This window comes from Pogoniulus pusillus, chromosome 20 (genome assembly GCF_015220805.1).
Source record: "Pogoniulus pusillus isolate bPogPus1 chromosome 20, bPogPus1.pri, whole genome shotgun sequence".
In the NCBI taxonomy this organism is placed as follows: Eukaryota; Metazoa; Chordata; class Aves; order Piciformes; family Lybiidae; genus Pogoniulus; species Pogoniulus pusillus.
The window spans coordinates 4,512,354-4,532,810 of record NC_087283.1 but is presented as its reverse complement, the minus strand read 5'-3'; the positions used below and the strand labels follow the sequence as shown (position 1 = coordinate 4,532,810).

General features: G+C 44.4%; 1 protein-coding gene across 1 annotated transcript; it reads right to left on the bottom strand.

Moving 5' to 3' along the window:
• Positions 1–6,833: 6,833 nt before the first annotated feature.
• On the bottom strand, positions 6,834–13,760 carry CLEC3A (C-type lectin domain family 3 member A). Its single transcript, XM_064159766.1, has 3 exons — positions 13,585–13,760; positions 11,040–11,120; positions 6,834–8,357 (listed from the first exon to the last, which is right to left on the bottom strand). Exons 1-3 carry the CDS (start codon positions 13,697–13,699, stop codon positions 7,966–7,968), a joined length of 588 nt encoding a protein of 195 aa, XP_064015836.1. The 5' UTR covers positions 13,700–13,760; the 3' UTR covers positions 6,834–7,965.
• Between the last annotated feature and the right edge of the window lie 6,697 nt (positions 13,761–20,457).

Here is a 20,457-nt window from a genome sequence, read left to right as displayed (position 1 = left end):
AAAATGAAGAAAAGATCTCAAAGCTCATCTTCAGGTGGGCAAGGACTACATAACTGTTCTGGTGTCTGCTGGGTCAGCAAGATCCATGGGATGTTACTTAATTGCATATATTGGCCAAAGTATTGTAGGGAACATCACAGTGCTGCATAGACAGGTTTGTGAAGATTCACATGCTTATAACATCCCTATGAGCCCATTGTCTTCCACTTGTTACAGTGTCTCTCCAGGAAAGTATACAAAAGAAAGGTGAAGCCCTTTTCTTTGTTACTTGTCTGATCTCAAAAGCTGCATTTGCTCCAGATGCATTTCAGGATTCCACAGTGGCATCTGGGATGATCCCAAGAACTGAACTGGTTTCTCCAAAAGGCCTACCCGCTACCACAGGTTTTTTGGCCAGTCTCAAGATAAATTCTTCCTTACAGAACCACCTGAAAATTTATTTTAAAACAGGGTATTCGTGTGGTTATTTTGTATTTGCTGGGGGAACATCTGAAGTGGTTCACATTCTTTATACCAGCAAAACAGCCTGTGAAAATGTAGTCCTATGCCAGTTCAGCTCCTTGGCTTCCGTGCAGGAGGTGCAGCCCTCGCTCCGGAGCAGAGGCTGGGGAGTGAGGACTCCAGCGGGAGCCTGGGGTTTGTCACAGCCTTGCTCCCAGCTGGGACCTGAACACACCGAGTCTCCGCCGTGAGCCAGAGGGACCCTTCGGCGCCCCTCGGATACCCTTTCGGAGCACTCGCTGGGAACGGGGCCCAGCCGCGGGCTCCTCTCCCCGCGATGTTCCGCGGGTCAGCGGCAGAGCCGCTGCTCGCCTTCGCGGCCGGGCGCTGCGCGGCCACTCCGCGAGAGGCTTCAGCACCGGGCGCGGTGAACAGCGGCCGCCTCCGGGCCGGCACCGCCCCGTGCCCAGCGCCTCGCCGCAGCCCCGTCCCGGGCACTGCTGGCATCGGGGACACACAGTCAGCTCGAAAAAGAAGTGCAGCTGGTACGGGCTGGCCATTGCGGAGCGCCGCCTTTCACTGCCGGCAGGTCTCGGTGCCGCGGGATGCGACTCAGGGCCCCGGCAGCCGCCGGCGGATGGGTAGTGAACGCTGTCTCTGCACTCGCAGAAAGGCAAAAGCGGCGTGGAAACAGCAACTCAGACTCTCAGCGGCTTGCCCGGAAATCCTCCTGCTCTGGGCCTAGCAGAGTAGAGGGGAGAACAGCTGTCCGGTGGAGATGTCTGAGCAGGGGCCGTCGAGAGACAGAAGTGACGTAGCAGGCGGCATCGGTAGTTAAGGCGGCCAGCACTTACGGGCACTGCTATGCTGGAAGATGAGGTTTTTTGCTGCAGAGATACCCACTTAGCTCACTGAGAATTCACTCCTCTTTGGGGGTGGGAAATCGTAGGGAAAATAGCGGGTTTTACTCTGCACCTTTTCTTCTTGAACTGACATCTGTCTGTACTAAAACACCTCCAGAAATGAAACCAGAGTGATAGCAAGTATAAAGGGAAGAGAAATAATGAGTTTTGACCCAGAGTTTCTTCAAGTTCGGTTGTATTTATTACTCTAATGAACTGTTTCTGAAGTCCTCATCATTTAGTTTTCAAGACCTAGCAGTGCATTTATCCTTCTCTGAAGTGATAGACTAGATGGAATTTAACAAGCTAAGGAGGAAGTGTATTATAAAGCTCTTTTACAGTAAATAGAAAATCATTAAAAAGGAAATACTTCCAAACTTTGAGGAGTAATTTCAGCCATAGAGGGAGAAAAATAAACAGACAAAGAAGCAGTGTTCCTTTAGAGAAGGAGGAACAAATAGTTAAGTCTTACTTTGGTTGGTTTGTTTGTTTCCAGCAAGTAGTGCTGGAACTAGATGTTGAGAGTTTTAGCTAAGCCTACATGGGCCATAGTCTGTCTCTTTTTCTAGGCACTCATCGAGCTGTTAGGACAAGTGCAAATAAAGATTGTGTGGCACATTTTCTTTATTTTAAAATGTGATCTTTGACAGCTTATCTGCAAATTACTTGGCTAGTCTGATCCGTGGCAGCAGGACAGATATGCTCTATTTGTGTGTTGATAGGGATCAGCCAGAGGATTTGGGACTTGTAGACACAGCTTGTTTGCCTCCTTCCAAAGGCAGAGGGATAAGGCTTGTACTAATGAGAAAATACTTGTTCAGTTGAGACAAGGCACAGCAAAACCCCTGCAGTACTTTTGTTCTGCAGAGCATATTTTTCCTCACAGAGGTTGCAAGGCAGGAAACTACATGTCTGTGACGCCAGTAAACAGGCACTTTGTATTCAGGTGGTGACTGTGCATGTAGCCCCCATGTGTGTCTGGTGCTCAGTAACCTTCTGCTGCCAGTGGGCTAATCCAACTCCTACAGAAGGCTTTGAGCTCACCTAGGTACATGTATGCTTCATCTGCTGTGCACAGAAAGGTTCTTCCAGCTGGGATGCAGAAATTTTATCTGGGATTACATCTTCCAAACTGCTCTTATCTTGGATCTTGGTACAAGAGGACTTTCTTCTCTTATAAACACCTCTACAGTGGCAGGAACACAGCTTTCCAATAGCACTGCCATCTCTGTGGTCTGTAGAGCTGGCTTAATCCCAGAAAAACACTTACATTGGAGATTAAGACCAAGAGAGCTAAAGTTAGGAACCATTTCCTACTATTTCAGTGGATTTCTGGTAAATTCTAGCTAGTCAACATTTTACTATTTTCCATTTTTAAAGCTGCTGCTGCCAAAAACCACATTAACCTGTGCCTCAAGCACAGCTGAGAACTTTTCACTGTATCCCAGGCACTGAAGTGGGGATGGGGGCTTGATGTACCTTAACTAGCTTAGGCTGATGTTAAATATTAACAGAGGTCCTGCAAGAAGTTTGTTATCTCGTGTTTGCTTCAACCTTGTTTGTCCCAAGTAGTTTTTTACACCACTGTCCGAGGATGATAGCTACTTACCTGCAGTTAACAACAGATAATCAGACAAGATCACAGCTTCTGTGTTCAAGAGTGTCATAATGAAAGCTGAGGCTCACCCTGACTAGGTCTTTTAATAGAGAGCAGATCAAGACAGATCCCAGCTGAGGCTCTTGGCTTCTGCAGAGGAATCCCCCTTGTTCAGTGCTATTCCAAGGTAAGGCTTTCTGAGGTTTCATCCTGTTATTCATAGGTAGTTAGGCAGATTGCAGTGTGTGATTCAGACAAACCATATGCCTCTGGGACATAGCAACAAGTGACATAACTGGTCTGAGCTTCCTGCAACACTGCCTCAGAAACACTTAGTGGCCACAGGTACTATGGTGTTACTGGTGGAATTTAACAGGGTTCAATTCTGAACCTGGTAGCATGGTGAGTAGTCAAGATTTTTAAAGTCTTCTAAATTATAGAACCAGGTACAGAAGTAAACTTCTATACTCCCAGTTTTGTTTTAATTTCCAGAGTCTTAATGTGTATGTATGAAGATTATGGAAAAGAACACATGGTGGAAAAGTAATTGAGTAAAAGTCAAAAGCAAAAGGTGAAAATACAAGTGAAAAGGGAAAAAAAAGTACTATGCTTAATTTTTGTGTTATCCCAGCTCTGGGCTTGGCTTTGAATTGCAGCTTCCACTCCAAGCTGCTCTACTTCAAGCTTTATGCTTCCCTGTAAGTTCTCTAATGAAGGTCAGGGGCAAATCAGCAAGCTTTGGGCTCTGCTGTGCAATTTGAAAAGCTTTGGAAATGCCCCTGGGCACCTCTCAGCTAGTCTCAGAACTTCCCTTTCAGCAGCAGAGCAAGGGGGGTAACTATGCAGTACAGCTAACCTCTCAGCTGGACAGTGGTGCTGGCAGCCTTTCTTCTGCTTCAGAATCTCCCCTTGCAGGCAGGCAGTGTCAAAGTGGTTTAATATACACAGGCAGGGATGAGGTGGTCAAAAAGAGAGAGGAAGGAATGAAGCTGAGTTGTTAAAAAATCCCGTGAGATATAGCACAGCTGAAGCCAGACCAAACACTAGTGGTGTGTATCATGTGTAATGAGCAGGATGAAAGAGCTTCTGCTCCTGACAGCTTCTTGTAGCTATCAGCTCTTATGCTAGAAACAAATTGCTGCTCAAACACATAGCAAGGCAGAAACAAAGAGGTGTGAACGCTGCAAGGAACAACCTCCTGCCCTAAAGAGAGAGGAGTTACCTAGGGACAGGGCAGAGAATGGTGACTTAACCCTGTGCCACCCTGTGTGATAACTTGACTGTGGCCATCCTCTCACAGTCCCTGGAGGATTGACCTTCCCTGTGACTGTACCTGACCTCGCCATCCCTGGAGGTGTTCAGAAAAAGACTGGATGAGGCACTTAGTGCCATGGTCCAGTTGATTGGTCAGGAATGGGTGATAGGTTGGACTGGATGATCTTGGAGGTCTCTTCCAACCTGGTTGATTCTATGATTCTTTTACAGATTCATAAAGGCTGGGGAGGGGAATTGCTCACTTAAGGTGCCCACAGCCAACCTGGCATTTCTTTAGGGCAGGAAGGAATGAGACCTCTCTTGGGGTGAGACAAAGAAGAAGGAGGGAAATCCATGAACACATCAGGTGTGAGGTAGGAGGACAAATATCAATATGAAATAAATGGGGCAAGGGAGGGAAATCATATATTATTTAACCTGCTGTGATGCTGCAATGCAAAGAATGGGTCTGTGGGATTTTTTCTGTTGTCATACCATGCATTGAGGGCACCATTCTGAGGTTTTTATCACTGTGAGTGCAGAGTCCATGAAACAGATTGAGTTTATAAAAAAAAAGATCTCTCCACAAAAATTGTATTTCTTAGCCAAGATGCTAGTAGGTACTTGGACATATTAATGGGGCCTTTTTTCTTTAGCAAGCAACTATAGGCAAGGTTTGTAATAGTAATTACATTAGAGTAGCACTTCAAGCTTTGTACACTCTGCATTCTGCTGTCACACCACTAGATGTGAGTGTTGGAGCTTTTTCTGTTGGTGCTTTTACTGTAATGTGCATAGACGTTGCTGTCGGCTGTCCTGTTGAATTCTCGGTCACCCGAGCAACTCCCAGCTCAAATGTACTGACTCTCCAGCGTGCAGATGAGACATCACTAAGTGCCTGCCTACCCAGCGTACAACACCCATCTGCAGAGCAGAACACCTCACTTGCACACCCAGCTCTGGCTCTTACAACCCTTTTGCCAGTTCTGTGTGCATCTACTGAGGAGTAGGACTGCCTGGTGCATGGTTTCGTGTGACTCTTGCATTGCTGAGGAGCCCAGACATGCAATTTGGAGGGAAAATGTCTCTGGGAGACCTCAGGGAACTTCAGAAACTAAGGGGGGGGGGGGGGGGGGGGGGGGAACGACGACGACTGGTGTAGAGAAGGAAGCCTACTTTAGTTTGGATGGAAAAGATGAGTGGTACCATGCGTTTAGTGGGAGGGCGGAGGGGAGGAGTAGGGAGTGAAGGTCTGTGGGCAAGCACCAATGAAGCAGAGGGTGAAAGCAGGCCCACCAGGCAGCAAACGCTCATCTTCACTCAGCACACTTTGTACAAGCACATTCAGTCACTGAGAAGAAAGATAGTGACAGCTGATTTGGCAGGACAAAGTTTGTTCTTCTGGCTGTGTTTCCACTTTGTTTTCTGTGTCTTCTCCCCCGTAAACAGACATGTCTCTATGTCTCTCCCCGCCCCTTAAACAGACATGTGTGTGTATTTATCCTTCTATTGTCCAACTCTGTCCAACTGAATTTTCCTCCATCATTTTTCCTACTTATTTTATGTCGCTTTATTGTTTCTTAGCTAAGCATTCTGCTTGGAATCTTTAAACTGATTACCAACTTCTGTATGGCAGGGTTTGTCCTTGTGCAGTAAATCACTACTAAATAAATAGTTATTTCTGTCTCTGGTATCTCTGTTCACTGGTTGATAGGCATCCACCAATAATATCTATGAATGTTTTCAATTCCTGCACACAACTTCAGAAGCCTGGCTGAAATAGATTGGGTAGGACATAGAATCATAGAATCATAGAATCAATCAGGTTGGAGGAGACCTCCAAGATCATCCAGTCCAACCTAGCACCCAGCCCTAGCCAGTCATCTGGACCATGGCACTAAGTGCCTCATCCAGTCTTTTCTTGAACACCTCCAGGGACAGTGACTCCACCACCTCCCCAGGCAGCCCATTCCAAAGGCAAATCACTCAGTTTATGAACTCCTCAAGAGCAACAGCTTCTGGAAATTGTGGAAGTTGTTATTCACTTTGACTGTAGCTGTAGGGATATGCTGAGGTACTGAGCAGAGGTGAAGAAGCCATAAAAAAATTACTGGGGGCTTTCTCATCATGTTAAAATGTAGGTAAAAATTATATTAATCCCAGCCTTAGAAAAAGGTTGGTAGCTTTTGAAAGAAAATTTGAGGTATTTAAGAACATTTTGTTCTTTTTTAAACTTAGGAGCTGATAGAATTCAAGATCAGGCCTAATTTACAGATACCTTGTGTTGAAAATGTAAATTAATTAGGATATGTTGTAAAGGGTTGTGGTAAAGGGTTGGACTTGATGATCTGTGAGGTCTCTTCCAACCCTGATGATACTGTGATGTTTCAGTGGTGCATTGAACAGTTGCATTTCAGCACTTAGGCAAGCCAGGGATCTAAATTTTGCCTTTTGGCATGTAGGTACACTTGTGAAAAAAAAAGACATAGTGTAATGTGCCCAGACATGGTACTCCTCCAGAATCTTCAAGAGAAGGTCTAGGAAAGAATGACCCTCAGATGGGTGCATAAACTGCCAAAAATACTGCTACAATTAAATACCAGTAACTGCAAATTTATTGCATAATTGAAGAAAATCTTGCACAACTGAAAGAGAAGCAGGATTTAGCCTCCAAGCAGCAATATATTTCAATATTTAAGTGAAATTGCCTTACACAAGGGAGAAACTGCTATTTGTGACATGAAGGCAGATCTTTATTGTGAGTTAAGAACAGCAAAAAGAGAAGCAGTGCTCTTTACTTCCTTTCCAAATGTCAGGTGTTAACTTGTGAAAATTTGCATGTGGCCAGATGAGCCCTGCTTTGTTCCTGCTCTCTTGTGCCAGTCAGGCATGCTGCCTGCCATGTGGAGAGGGGAGTGAGCAGTGATGTGCTCAGAAGAGGGATCTTTCCTTTCTACCTGTGCTTTCAGACAGTGTTACTGTCTGAATTAGGAAGCCTCTTTCTGATCCTGCAGGAGAAAAGGCTTTTGCACATCCAAGGCCTTGCCTTGTAGAGGTGTGATCTAGTCTCAGGTTGGTTTCTCCTGTGGTAACATTCCAAATGACATCTAATATTTAACCATAATTAAAACATTTAGAAACAAATATGCTTAGTCTGAGTGATATTTTAGAACCTCTACTTCCCCCTTTTTCCTGTAGTGTGTCATTTTTAACTCTGTGTAGTTTAAAAATTAACATCAGATGTTTCTCTTTCCTTTGGCTTTCTTAACCTGTAAACTCTTGATCGCAGATCAATCTTGTTAGATGCTGCAAGGGTGATAGCCATTTCCCACAGGAGCTCACATACTCCCAGAGTCCCTCTTAGGCACTGAAACTGGAAGGATCCCTACACCTTGTGCTGGCACCTGTCACCATACAGGAATCTTGTGAGCTTTCAGTTGCTTCACTAGAATTCTAAGTTCAAGTAAATAATGTCTACCATGGAGATGCAAAGTACAGGATGTGAATCCCAGCAATCTGAACATCAGGCTGAAATAATATGCCAAGATATGGTGCAGTGCAAGTGAAAACATAATATATATTCCTGTACATAATGAGAGCACTCACTAAAGCTAACATTTGCAGCATCTGGATAGAAAATAAATTAATAGAGGAAAACCTCTGCTTCAGGAAAGGGTGAGTACAATGCAGGAGGTGGGTATTTTGAACTCGCCACTGTCTAAACTGCATGATAATAACTTAAAACATGGCCATGCTTATTTGTAGTTGCAACTATGGGATCAGAAACTCACAGATGTACCTTTTGGCAGTGCGGCAGACTTCATCCACCCACTTGCCTTGTGAAGACTGGGAAAGAAAGACACAGTTTTCCCGCTTGCCCCCATTTGGTTGGGCACGATCCCAATTGGAGTACTCTAGAGCCATGCCGTTGACATCTACAAATTTCCCTTCATTTATCAGGTCATTGATGCCCACCCAAAACTCAGCCACTCTGGGCATGCTTTTCTTGCCATAATCTCGCAGAGTGTTTGTTTCCTCGCTGTTCCGTGGGATAGCCAGCGTCCCTCCTCTGGCTATGCAGTCTTCATTGGCTTCATGGAAATGTTTGGTGCTTTCTGATACAAGGTAGCACTTCTTATGGGCCTTTGTCCCACGAAGACAGACTGTGAATAGATATTGGCTTGCAAGTTCAGTAAAAGCTTGGACTGTAGCTTTAAATAACGCTTCCTAAAATTACAGTTCTCTGAATGTATATTGGGAAAAACAACCTCTTGGCAAGTGAAAGCTGCTCAGCTCCACAGAGTGGGCCTGAAAGTAGCAGGAAGGTCAGACTTTTCTGCTTTTCCTGCTGCTCATATAAGACCTTGTATGCAGTTAGCCTCAGATTCCCTGCAGCAATGTGATTTTCTCAAGGACTGGATAAGGAGATGTTCAAGAAAAGACTGGATGAGGCACTTAGTGCCATGGTCTAGTTGACTGGATAGGGCTGGGTGCTAGGTTGGAATGGATGATCTTGGAGGTCTCTTCCAACCTGGTTGATTCTATGATTCTATGATTCTATTTCAAGGGGTTAAAATATAATTCAGGCCCATCATCAGTGTACGTTATGTCCTCTTTTAGCTAATAGTCCTCCTCTCACACATTCACCTTATTTCATCAGTCTTAAAACTAATGGGATGGATGTAACTACAGTTGCCTTGCAGAGCTGCTGTCAGAGTTCTCCCAGCCCAGGGTCTGCATGGGCAGGCTTGCAGAGTTGAATAGTTGAACTTTGCTTTCCAGCTTTCCTTGTACAGATATGTTAAAAACTGATTTTCCGAAGAAAAGTATTTAGAAGATGAGAACCTTCTTCAAAGGAATGTTCCTTTTAAGACAAGGAAGGTTGCAATAAACTGCAACAATCATTTTCAGAATCCAGCATGTGGATTCCAGATTATTTCTTTTATTGCTTAAACTCATCTTGTACTCTTATTAGAAATACACTGTAAAACAATATGAACATCTTCTGTCCTCATGTTTTCTATGATCTGTTTCTAATTCCTGTCATCTGTTCTTGTAAAACAATAATTATGTATCTGATCAACAGGAGATCAAACTCTGGTTTGGTCTTTATCTTATAGGTCTTTGTTTTTTAGTATTTCCAGCTGTAGCATCCATTGCATTCCTTAGCTGCCTATTTTGGGTCATCATTTTCTATTAGGGCTTATCCTTCAGATTTTATCCTTTCTAACTGCTAACAGACAGATAAAAGTAATGAACATATTTGCTAAGCATTGAATTCTTAAACACATTTATATTCATAGGGAAGATCAGAGACCTTGTCTACTTCAGCAGTGCTGCAGTAATGGTGGAGACTGACTCTCTTTAGGAAGAAGCTACATACTGCTAAATGGAGTGTGGCAACATTGTAATGTGTCTTGGAAACATCCAAGAGCTAAAAAAAGCAGCTGCTTTTTCAAGTATTGTGAGGCCATTAATAAATGCAGTCAGAGCTAGAGGGTTGATAGGTCTCTCTGCCAAATCTGAATGCAGTTGAGCAGTGTGGGCTCTGAATTTAGAGTTTTCAGGATAGAAAAAAATCTCTCAGCTCTGCTTTCATTTCTGAGCCACTGCAAGCTTACTCTCAAGCTCCTTCTGGAAGCAATACAAGAATTACTTCTAAACAAGAGTTACTTGTCTAGCACAGGCTCCTTCTTTTAAGAAAGTGCTAAAGTATTCTTAAAAGAAATAAATATTTTGTAGAGCTGTAAAAGGTCTATGTAACCAAGAGGTACAACAGAACAACTCAGATATTACCATCTCTAAGGAAAATATGTTCTCTTTCATGTGAATGATGTCATTTCCTCTGGAGTGTCCTCTTGGACATGTTTAAATGCCAAGTCTCAGCAGCTCTGAAAAAGCTCAACTGTCTAGTAGGTGCATGTGTATTTACCCTTCTCCTTTTGCTTGGAAATTTCCATCTGGCTTTTGAAATGCTTGAAGGACTCTGCACATCGATACAGGATATTTCTGAACTCACAGTGGGTGTTACTTTGAAGTTTTATAGCAGCATTCACATATGAGTGTTGCAAACTGCTCACTTAAAGGCTCAGCCCTTTTAACTTCCTTTTGGGGATATTCTCAGCCTTTTCAATGGATATTTCACAGAATCACAGAATGCCAGGTTGGAAAGGACCCCAAGGGTGATCTTTTCCAACCTTTCTAGGTGATAGTGTAGTTAAAATAAGATGGCCCAGCACCCTGTTGAGCTGAGTCTTAAAATTGACCAATGTAGGAGAATCCATCACTCTCTTGGGAGGTAATTCCAATGTCTGATTGCTCTCATTGTGGAAAATGTTCTTTAGGACTCCCGTGGGAATGTGCCAAGGAGCAACTTGTCCCCATCACACCTTGTCTTTTCCATGTGACTCCATCATCCTGATAGCCACCCTTTATACACTGGTCCGTGGTAATAAGGTCTCCCCTAAGCCTTCTGTTCTCAAGGCTGAACAAACTCATCTCTCTGAGCCTTTCCTTGTATGTCAGGTCTGCCTTGATAGCCTGTGTCTTATCATTGTCCATCAAAACTCTCAGGCACAGCAACCCTCTTTGTATTGCCTTTGATCATACCTAAAATCACAGCTTGGGGCTGTGCATAGCAAAGATGAAAGTGGTCCTTGCTTTAGTTTAATTCTCACTTGATTTTACCTGAATGCTTCCTTCTGCATTTGTCTCACTGTTACAGCTGTGGCATGCCATGCTCATAAGGAGCTGTATTTTTCAGTTACAGAGAAGCACAAAGGTGAAGGAGAGAGGAACGATGGTAATGACTTTTGGAAGCCATTGACCAGTGAAAACTGCTTTACCTGTCTGAAGTGCTTGCATTTCTTTCAGAGCATTTACTTCTCGCCACAATTTGTCAATCTGAGTCTTTAGGTCATCTTTTTCTTCAATAAAAGAAATGTAGAGAGGTTAACAGATATGCATACAAAAAAAGGATTAAAAAGTTGTATGTTAAAAACTGTTCAAAGACAACATGAGCTTCTGTACTGCTGAGATATTATGGTTGCTTTTAAAGCTTTTTTCTTAATGAAAGGATTCCTCAAGTTTTCCTATAAAAACCAGGAGGAACCTGATTACCTTTCACCCTTATCAGTTAAATCTCATTTTCAGTTGGACTGTATTCTAGCACCTGTTTGAAAACCATGGATTGTTGCAGCTAATCATTCCTTGGCGTGCCAGTATAGAGTTTACAGCAAAATTTGCCTGTTTCTTTTTGAAGCATATATACATGAGATACAAATAACAGCAGAACACCAGTTGTGTGTATCCAAGGAAATGTCAATTCTGTAAGTATGAAAGTTTCCCACAAAACTTTGAGCTGCAGTTCTCCTTCTTGAGGAGGAGCCATCCTCTCTCCATCAGTGCAGAGGTGGCCTGGTGGCTTAAGCAACAGAAATTTAGCCTGGATCACCATTTTGTGGCATTTACAAAAGCACCAAGAAGATGTTAGGACAAGAAAGGAGCTAGTCTACATGTAACTCCGTTTTTTCCTGTTATTTCTCATTCTTTTAATCATTATAGTGTTCCACCACCATCAGACAACATTTCCATTGCACAAGATGCCAATTTGATTGCAGCAGTAGCCAGACCTTTGAGAAGCTACAGTGATGAACATAAGAAATAAATAAGCTCTTTCAGATATAGCAAAACTAACAAAACCACAGTTCATAGAGACTTGTGTTGCACCACCTAATCCTCCAGCTGCACCCAGAAAGCTCCTTTCCATTGCCAGTGGGGATAACCCCAGCTGTCCTTTGATTCCCTTGTTCATGAAGGCTTAACTCCCACTTCCTCACCCCATGTTCCTTCTTCATAGAATCATAGAATCAACCAGGTTGGAAGAGACCTCCAAGATCATCCAGTCCAACCTAGCACCCAGCCCTAGCCAGTCAACCAGACCATGGCACTAAGTGCCTCATCCAGGCTTTTCTTGAACACCTCCAGGGACAGTGACTCCACCACCTCCCTGGGCAGCCCATTCCAATGCCAATCACTCTTTCTGTGAAGAACTTCCTCCTAACATCCAGCCTAGACCTCCCCTGGCACAACTTGGACTGTGTCCCCTTGTTCTGTTGCTGGCTGCCTGGGAGAAGAGGCCACCCCCCCACCTGGCTACAATGTCTCTTCATGTAGTTGTAAACAGCAATGAGATCACCCCTGAGCCTCCTCTTCTGAAGGCTAAACAACCCCAGCTCCCTCAGCCTCTCCTCATGGGGTTGATTCTTGTGATTCCCAGTTCATGATACCCTGTCCACATCCTCTGTCTGCTTCAAAAGAGGCAAAAAGCAGGGCAAGCAGAGCTCTTGGTGTAACCTTTTCATGGTGCAACCTTATTGTAGTGAGACAGTAATGCACATCTGCTTGTTTGTTTGTTTTTCAGGCCCTCTGTCTGAATTTTGTAAAATAGTAGGAAACTTATCCTCAGGAGCTCCATTCTTCTGCCAAGTTGTTTCAGGTTTAAAAGTAGTGGGATATTGACAGCCAACAAACAAGGCAACACAAATGCCTCGGCAGGCTGTCCCTAGGACACCAAGCTAAAAACGAAAGAGATTCAAAAGGAGAAGGAAGCAAGGAGGTTTTTCTGTAACTGTGTAGCTCCAGAGCAGTGTCATCATGCTGCACAATGACTTTATCAGAACTGTGGCTTTTCTATTGACTGGGAGTTTAAATATTTGCCATTAGTGTGACCTCCATCATACCCTCTTTTATTAGAAATAAGTCTTTGAATTAAATACACAGACATTGCCAAACAACACTCATCGGGGTTTTATTTGCTCTGTAAGCTTTGCTCTGGGAATTTGCCTTATCTTTTTTCTGCTAATTCTTTTTCATTAGTTTGACTTGCCATTTCACAGCACTTGTCACACAGGTAAAGTAATATTCCAGGACTATTAGACAGACATTCTGTTAAAATTGGGAAATGGTACAAAAATCTGAGCGATAACCCTTGGAGACTGAATGTTATTCTGCTCTATTCCACCATATGTGTGTGAATTTCCTTTCTTCTGATCTTAGTCAATATAACTGTGTAAGTAAGAATGATTGGCCAGAGTGCTCTCAGCAGTACCTCTGAGTCCAAATTAACACTGATGGAGAAGAATAGGCAGAACAGAGCAATGTATTTACAACTGCTACACTGCTCTGCTTCCATAGCTCAGTCTGCCACCTTATTTTTAGGCTGGCTAACTCAGAAAATATTTTAAAGGCAAATATAATGTGGACTCAGCTGTCCTTTGTTAGTAAGAATCTGTATAATGTTAATTCCTGCTTCATGCAGTGCTGTTTAAGTACATAGTAAACCTGCCCAGCTTATAAGCTCCTATCCCTCCTCCAGTTAAACCCCAGTACCTTTCACTCTGCGCTTGCTGTGTTTCCTGGTTTTGAGTCTGGAAGCCTGGCCGATAGTCTGGTCCAGCAGCAAGATGCTTACGAGTAAAAAAATCATCACTCCAGTTTGTGCCATGTCTCTTCTAAAGAGCTTAACAAGAAGCTTCCTGAGATTGTCCTTAGCAGTTCTGTGAGCAAGTCACATAGACACATCTCAGTGGGGACTGACTGAGGTCAGTTTTATAGAAGTGTGGTGATGGGCTTGGCTGTGCTCCTTGCTTACGAAATGTGTTTAATGCTTAAGCTGGCTGGAGCATAAGGCACCTTCTTGTTCTCACATCTCATCTAAAATTCCTATTTCCCTTCTGAGTTCAGCTGGGACAGGTTGCTTTAAAGAGCCTGTACCAGCATGGAGTAGTGCACTAATTGCCACTAATGAGGGCTCTATCTCCTGTTTTAATTTTGAAGTCAAAATGTATGGACACTCAAAAGCACCTTGTGCAATGACAGCCTCAAGGTAGCCAGAAGATTCTGACACTTTCAGTAGGATCTCCCAGCACAGCTTTGCCCCAAACTGGCCAAGTCATGTTGATGGTCATGATCTTATTTACACTGAAACAAAAAAGGAATTTACTCACTCCTGAAGAAATGCAAACTTTGCATCTACATATATATATATATATACACAGTAAGATCACACCATATGAGGAGTGCATTTATTAATTTACAAAGAGTTAAATGTAGATATTCTGATTTCTGATTAAAAACATTATGTGCTGTCAGCAGAGTATGAAAGATAGAGGTACTCTTTCACAGGTTCCCAAGTGCTGACTGCATGGTCAGAGGAAGAGATGCTGCTCTCAGCAAAACACAGGATGCTTGAGGTGTGACAGTGTCTCTCAGGACTCTGGAGAGCCCTTTGCATTTGAATCTTCTTTAATTTGCCCTTGGCTCTGGGTTTTGTGGGGCTGCCTTTTAATTGGGTTTGCTCTAAGTAGTAGAAATTCTCACTGGTTTTGGAGGACAAATGAAATCATCACAATGTGTCAATCCATCACACTTTTCCCCCACCCCAGTAAGAGAAGGTTGTTTAAAATATTTACAGTGAAGCCACCACTGGGTGATGGGATGCTGGCAGGCAGCCCCTCAGAGTTATTGCTCCAGACTTCTCTTTGCCATCTCTGCCTTGGTTACCTGCTGCTTGCATTGTCAGATGTTTACAGAACTGCAACAGCAAGAGATGTTACTTTATTAAATGAAAGCTGAGATTTAGGGATGTGCTGTTGTGCTACATGAATGCACACTGGCTTTTGCCAAACTCCCTGTACAGTCTGAAAGCCCTTCAGTACTTACAGCATAAAACACACCTACATCACAGAGTCACAGAATGGCTTGGGTTTAAAGGCACTTCCAAAGATCATCTAGTCCAACACCCCTGCATTCAGCAGAGACATCCTTCACTAGATCAGGTTGCTCAGAGCCTTGTTGAGCCTGACCTTGACTATGTGCAGGGATGTGCCCTCAGCTACTTCCCTGCACAAGCTGTTCCAGTGTTCCACCACTCTCACGGTAAAGAATGTGTTCTAATATCCACTCTACATTCACTCTTCTCTAGTTCCAAACCAGCGCCCCTTGTCCTTTCACTACAGGCTTTTGGAAACAGTTCCTCTCCACCCTTCTTGCAGCCCTTTTTCAGGTACTGGAAGGCTGCTCTTAGGTCTTTCAGCTTTATTCTAATAATCTATAATCACTGAGCACCTATGAATCATCAGGAAACAAACTTTTCATAAATGCATCCAGAGAAGATACAGTTTCAGTGGTGGTCCTGCTTCAGAATACTGGAGCACATTATGTTGTGTGTGAAAAGCTGTGGATCAACAATGCAAAGTCCTCACTGCTATTATGGTACCACAGCACCAGTGATGGTTGTTACAGGGTGCCACCCACCTAGGGCTGTCTAGCAAATGACTCACAGAGCTGTCCATTTCAGTGCACAGTTAAATCTGGAACAGGCTGTCATTCCAGCTAGTACACCAGAAGCTGAGAGGTGAGCTGTCAGGGAAACGAAGAGCTTTGCAAGGGCCTAGTTCAAGATTTAATCTGTCATTTAGAACTAACTCAAAGTTTAAGGCTGATCCATATTTTATTTCAGTAATACTGAGGCATCAATACAAGTTAATTAAGAGCAGAGAGCTGAATCAATAGCTGTCTCCAATTAGTTTTTCACGTGTTCCCTTCTCAGAGGCTGTGAAATTGCACATGAAGTTGATCCTTAACCATTGCAGCTTGTAGCCTGACATATTAAACTAGAGGTAATTTGAGGTTGCCTCAGTAAAGGACCTGTAAGCCCCTGGAGCTATTTCATGTGGCGCTTAGCTGTCCCCCAGGCTCAGAGAGAGGCAGGAGCAGAAACTGAGGTCAGCAAGGATTTTACTCTGTGTGTGTTTAAGTTCTCAGCACCAGAATGTACTTGCTCCTGTTCCTAGGAACTTGAGTTCTCTAATACAGGCTTTCTTTTCTTTCTGTGAAGTTACTCTGACAGAAAAAGATTTATGCTTTACAGCAAGCACACAACTCACTAGAAATGGAGATATAAAAAAAACATAGATTAGGTATTCTGAGAGTTCTTGGCCAAAAACCTGAGTAAAAGCCATGCTTTTTGGAGTATGCCGTGTCATGTCCTTTAAAGAACTGAAACTCTGTTCTGAAAGCTTCATCCCTCTCATTCAGACATCTCTCTGAGCATTTTATCAGCCTCCTCAGCTGGACTTCACTCCTAAAGCCTGAATCTCAAAGCTGTTCATGTAGCTGCTGAGAGAGACCAAAAAAGGGGCATAGGGACTTGTTTGTCTAGGGTACTTGAGAAGTAGGGTTTATGTTTATTGCTAATCCATAGTAACTGAAGAAGCAAGTTTCATTTCTTGTATCCAGTGTGTGGGCAGGAGAGTCAGATGAAGGATCAGAGTATGTTGCTGAGAAGACATAAACTTGCAGTGCAGGAAATGGCAGTACATGGGAGGCCTTGAGCCTCAATGAAGTGAACATCTGGTCTGTGTATGGTCTTGAAACCATTACAATGTCATTTGGAATGACAAAATTTTAAACTAGCATAGTTATATAATGCAGCCCAGAGACTGATAGTACAGCCCTTTACACCTATGTATAGCTGTCATTTTTACCTGGGTCAGGTTATTCCTTCTTTGGTCAGACTGTGCTATACAAAGATAAATAGCCTCATACTTGGATAAAGGCATCCAGACTAGGATGGGGTTGTGGGTTTTTAATGTACACCAGTACAGGAGAACATTGGTTTGCAGACAGAACAGTAGTTTCTCTTGAAGTGCTTGGCTTACTTTGGAGCACATTTGAAGTGCTTTGTTTGATAAGAAACATCTTGCAAAGTCCATAGCTGCTGTGCTACACAGACACCTGGTTTTGTGGCTCCTCTCTCTCCATCCCATGCCATTTGCTTTCAGACAACTGAACTATTCAGAGCATAAACATCCTTTGGAAAAAGGTTTATTTCAGTTCCTCCATAGTGGCTTTTCAAGGTAAAAAGTCTATTCTCCTTGGAGACAGTTCTACCTTTATGTGCTCCTCTAAACTGGCTCAGAAAAACTCTTCATACGGTTGTTTTTTCCTCTGCATTCTCAGCCATCACTGAGATGGTGGAAAGAACATGCAATTGGGTACAGACTATGAGAAGCTGGTGTGAGGTGAGGGCTGGATCCTGGGCTGAGATCCTGAAATAGGTCTGGCTGCAGAAGACATTTCCCATTGTGTGGAGTAAAAGCCTATGTAGGGAGATCACATCCCTTATCTCCTGAGGTAGCAGAGCTACAAAAAACCCTGCTACATGTTAAAGCTATCTCTAAAGAAAATACATGGTATTGCTAGTAGACTGATGATGTTTCACTGAGATCTACAGTCCACCCCATGCTTCTGAGCTACTTCTGTTGTGGCATGTTTGACCAAATGGGAAATAGGTGAGCTGTGTCTGCTAGTGAAATCGTAGCAGCATTTCGGTTGTGGAAATTTCAACTCGGTATAAGATGTGAGGGAAAAAAACTTGTATGTGGGCAACTATTTATGCCCTTCTTCTCAGAGTATAAAGGGGAAATGGAAACTGATGAGAGCTGTTGCCAGGCTAAGGAATTTCAAGTTTGCCAATCTAAAGAGCCAGTATAGCCAACAGAAGGAGATAACAGAGAGGTTAGTAAGAGATTCATCACCTCTCATGCAGCTCTTTTTGTGACTTGTCTTGGGTGGTAAATGAGATCCACTGATTGATTATTTTTTTCCCAGTTAAATGTAAGAAATTATGCAAATTCTCTTAGTCACAGATCATGTCATCCTTGGAAAATTACTGTATGGTTTGCTTCTTTGGCCCTGAAAAGTTTTGCTAAGTCCTTCTTAGGGATTTGATCTCAGTCCAGCCAGGTATGAGGCAGGATTGTGGCTGGCATCCCAACACCAAAGTTATTTTGGGAAGATTTGCACAAATGAACTGTGTGTTTAGAAAAGGGAAGGGCTAACTTAGAATCATAGAATCATAGAATCATAGAATCATAGAATCAACCAGGTTGGAAAAGACCTCCAAGATCATCGAGTCCAACCTATCACCCAGCCCTAGCCAGTCAACTAGACCATGTCACTGAGTGCCTCATCCAGTCTTTTCTTGAAGACCCCCAGGGACGGTGCCTCCACCACCTCCCTGGGCAGCCCATTCCAATGGGAAATCACTCTCTCTGTGAAAAACTTCTTCCTAACATCCAGCCTATACCTACCCTGGCACAACTTGAGACTGTGTCCCCTTGTTCTATTGCTGGTTACCTGGGAGAAGAGGCCAACCCCCACCTGGCTACAATGTCCCTTCAGGTAGTTGTAGACAGTAATAAGATCACCCCTGAGCCTCCTCTTCTCCAGGCTAGACAGGCCCAGTTCCCTCAACCTCTCCTCATAGGATTTGTGCTCCAGGCCCCTCACCAGCTTCGTTGCCCTTCTCTGGACATGTTCCAGTACCTCAACATCTTTCTTGAATTGAGGGGCCCAGAACTGGACACAGTACTCAAGGTGTGGCCTGACCAGTGCTGAGTACAGGGGAAGAATAACCTCCCTTGTCCTACTGGCCACACTGTTCCTGATGCAGGCCAGGATGCCATTGGCTCTCTTGGCCACCTGGGCACACTGCTGGCTCATCTTCAGCTTACTATCTATCAGTACCCCCAGGTCCCTTTCCTCCTGGCTGCTCTCCAGCCACTCAGTCCCCAGCCTATAGCGCTGCTTGGGGTTATTGTGGCCGAAGTGCAGAACCCTGCACTTGGCCTTGTTAAATCTCATCCCATTGGCCTCTGCCCACCCATCCAGCCTGTCCAGGTCCCTCTGCAGGGCTCTCCTACCTTCCAACAGATCAACACCTGCTCCTAGCTTGGTGTCATCTGCAAACTTACTGATGCTGGACTCAATGCCCTCGTCCAGATCATCAATAAAGATATTGAACAGGACTGGGCCCAGCACTGATCCTTGGGGAACACCACTTGTGACTGGCTGCCAACTGGATGCGGCACCATTCACCACCACTCTCTGAGCTCTGCCATCCAGCCAGTTCTTGATCCAGCACAGAGTGAATCTGTCCAAACCATGAGCTGCCAGCTTGGCTAGGAGCTTCTTGTGGCAGACAGTGTCAAAGGCTTTGCTGAAGTCCAAGTAGACTACATCCACAGCCTGCCCCACATTCACCAGGCGGGTAACCTGATCATAAAAGGAGATCAGGTTGGTGAGGCAGGACCTGCCCTTCCTAAACCCATGCTGGCTGGGCCTGATCCCTTGGCTATCCTGTAGGTGCTTTGTGATGGCACCCAAGATGACCTGTTCCATGACCTTGCCTGGCACTGAGGTCAGGCTCACAGGTCTGTAGTTTTCTGGCTCCTCCTTACGACCCTTCTTGTGTATGGGAATCACATTGGCCAGCTTCCAGTCTTCAGGGACCTCTCCAGTGAGCCAGGACTGCTGATAAATAATGGAGAGTGGCTTGGCCAGCTCAGCTGCCAGCTCTCTCAGCACCCTAGGGTGGATCCCATCCGGTCCCATGGACTTGTGAGGATCCAAGTGACTTAGCAGATCCCTTACTGCTTCCTCATGGATTAGAGGGGGACTGTACTGGTCCCTGACTCCATCCACCACTTCAGGAGTCCAGCTGTCCTGGAGACAACCTGTCCCACTAGTGAAGATTGAGGCAAAGAAGGTGTTAAGCACCTCTGCCTTTTCCTCATCCTTTGTCACTCTATTCCCCTCTCTATCTAACAAGGACTGGAGGTTGTCCTTGGCCCTTCTCTTGCCATTCATATATTTAAAGAAACACTTTTTATTTTCCTTGGCAGCCGTGGCCAGCCTGAGCTCCAAGTGGGCTTTTGCCTCTCTAATTTTTCCTCTACAAGACCTAGCAACCTCCTTGAACTTCTCCTGGGACACCTCCCCTCTTTTCCAAAGGTGATACACTCTCTTTTTAATCTTTAATTCCTTCAGCAGCTCCCTGCCCATCCAGCCTGGCTGCCTCCCTCGTCGGCTCATCTTCCGGCTCAGTGGCACTGCCTGCTCCTGTGCCTGCAGGAGTTCTTTCTTGAAGCAGGTCCAACCTTCCTGGACCCCTTTGTTTCTAAGGGCTATTTCCCAAGGAACTTTCTGAATTAGTTCCTTAAATAGGCTGAAGTCTGCCCTTCGGAAGTCCAGTGTGGAGGTTCTGTTGATGCCCCTCCTGGTTTCTCCACGTATTGAAAACTCTATAATTTCATGGTCACTGGACCCCAGGCAGCCTCCAACCACCACATCCCCTACCAGCCCCTCTCTATTTGTGAGCAGCAGGTCAAGCAGGGCTGCCCCCCTGGTAGGCTCACG

What these genes read in the sequence shown, in the direction of transcription:
- CLEC3A (XM_064159766.1), bottom strand. Translation starts at nt 13,699, where the DNA reads ATGGCACAAACTGGAGTGATGATTTTTTTACTCGTAAGCATCTTGCTG. An exon ending in CAGCAAGCGCAGAGTGAAAG is followed by an intron (nt 11,121 to 13,584) that starts GTACTGGGGTTT and finishes CTTTTATTGAAG; the next exon opens with AAAAAGATGACCTAAAGACT. An exon ending in AATGCAAGCACTTCAGACAG is followed by an intron (nt 8,358 to 11,039) that starts GTAAAGCAGTTT and finishes ATCTATTCACAG; the next exon opens with TCTGTCTTCGTGGGACAAAG.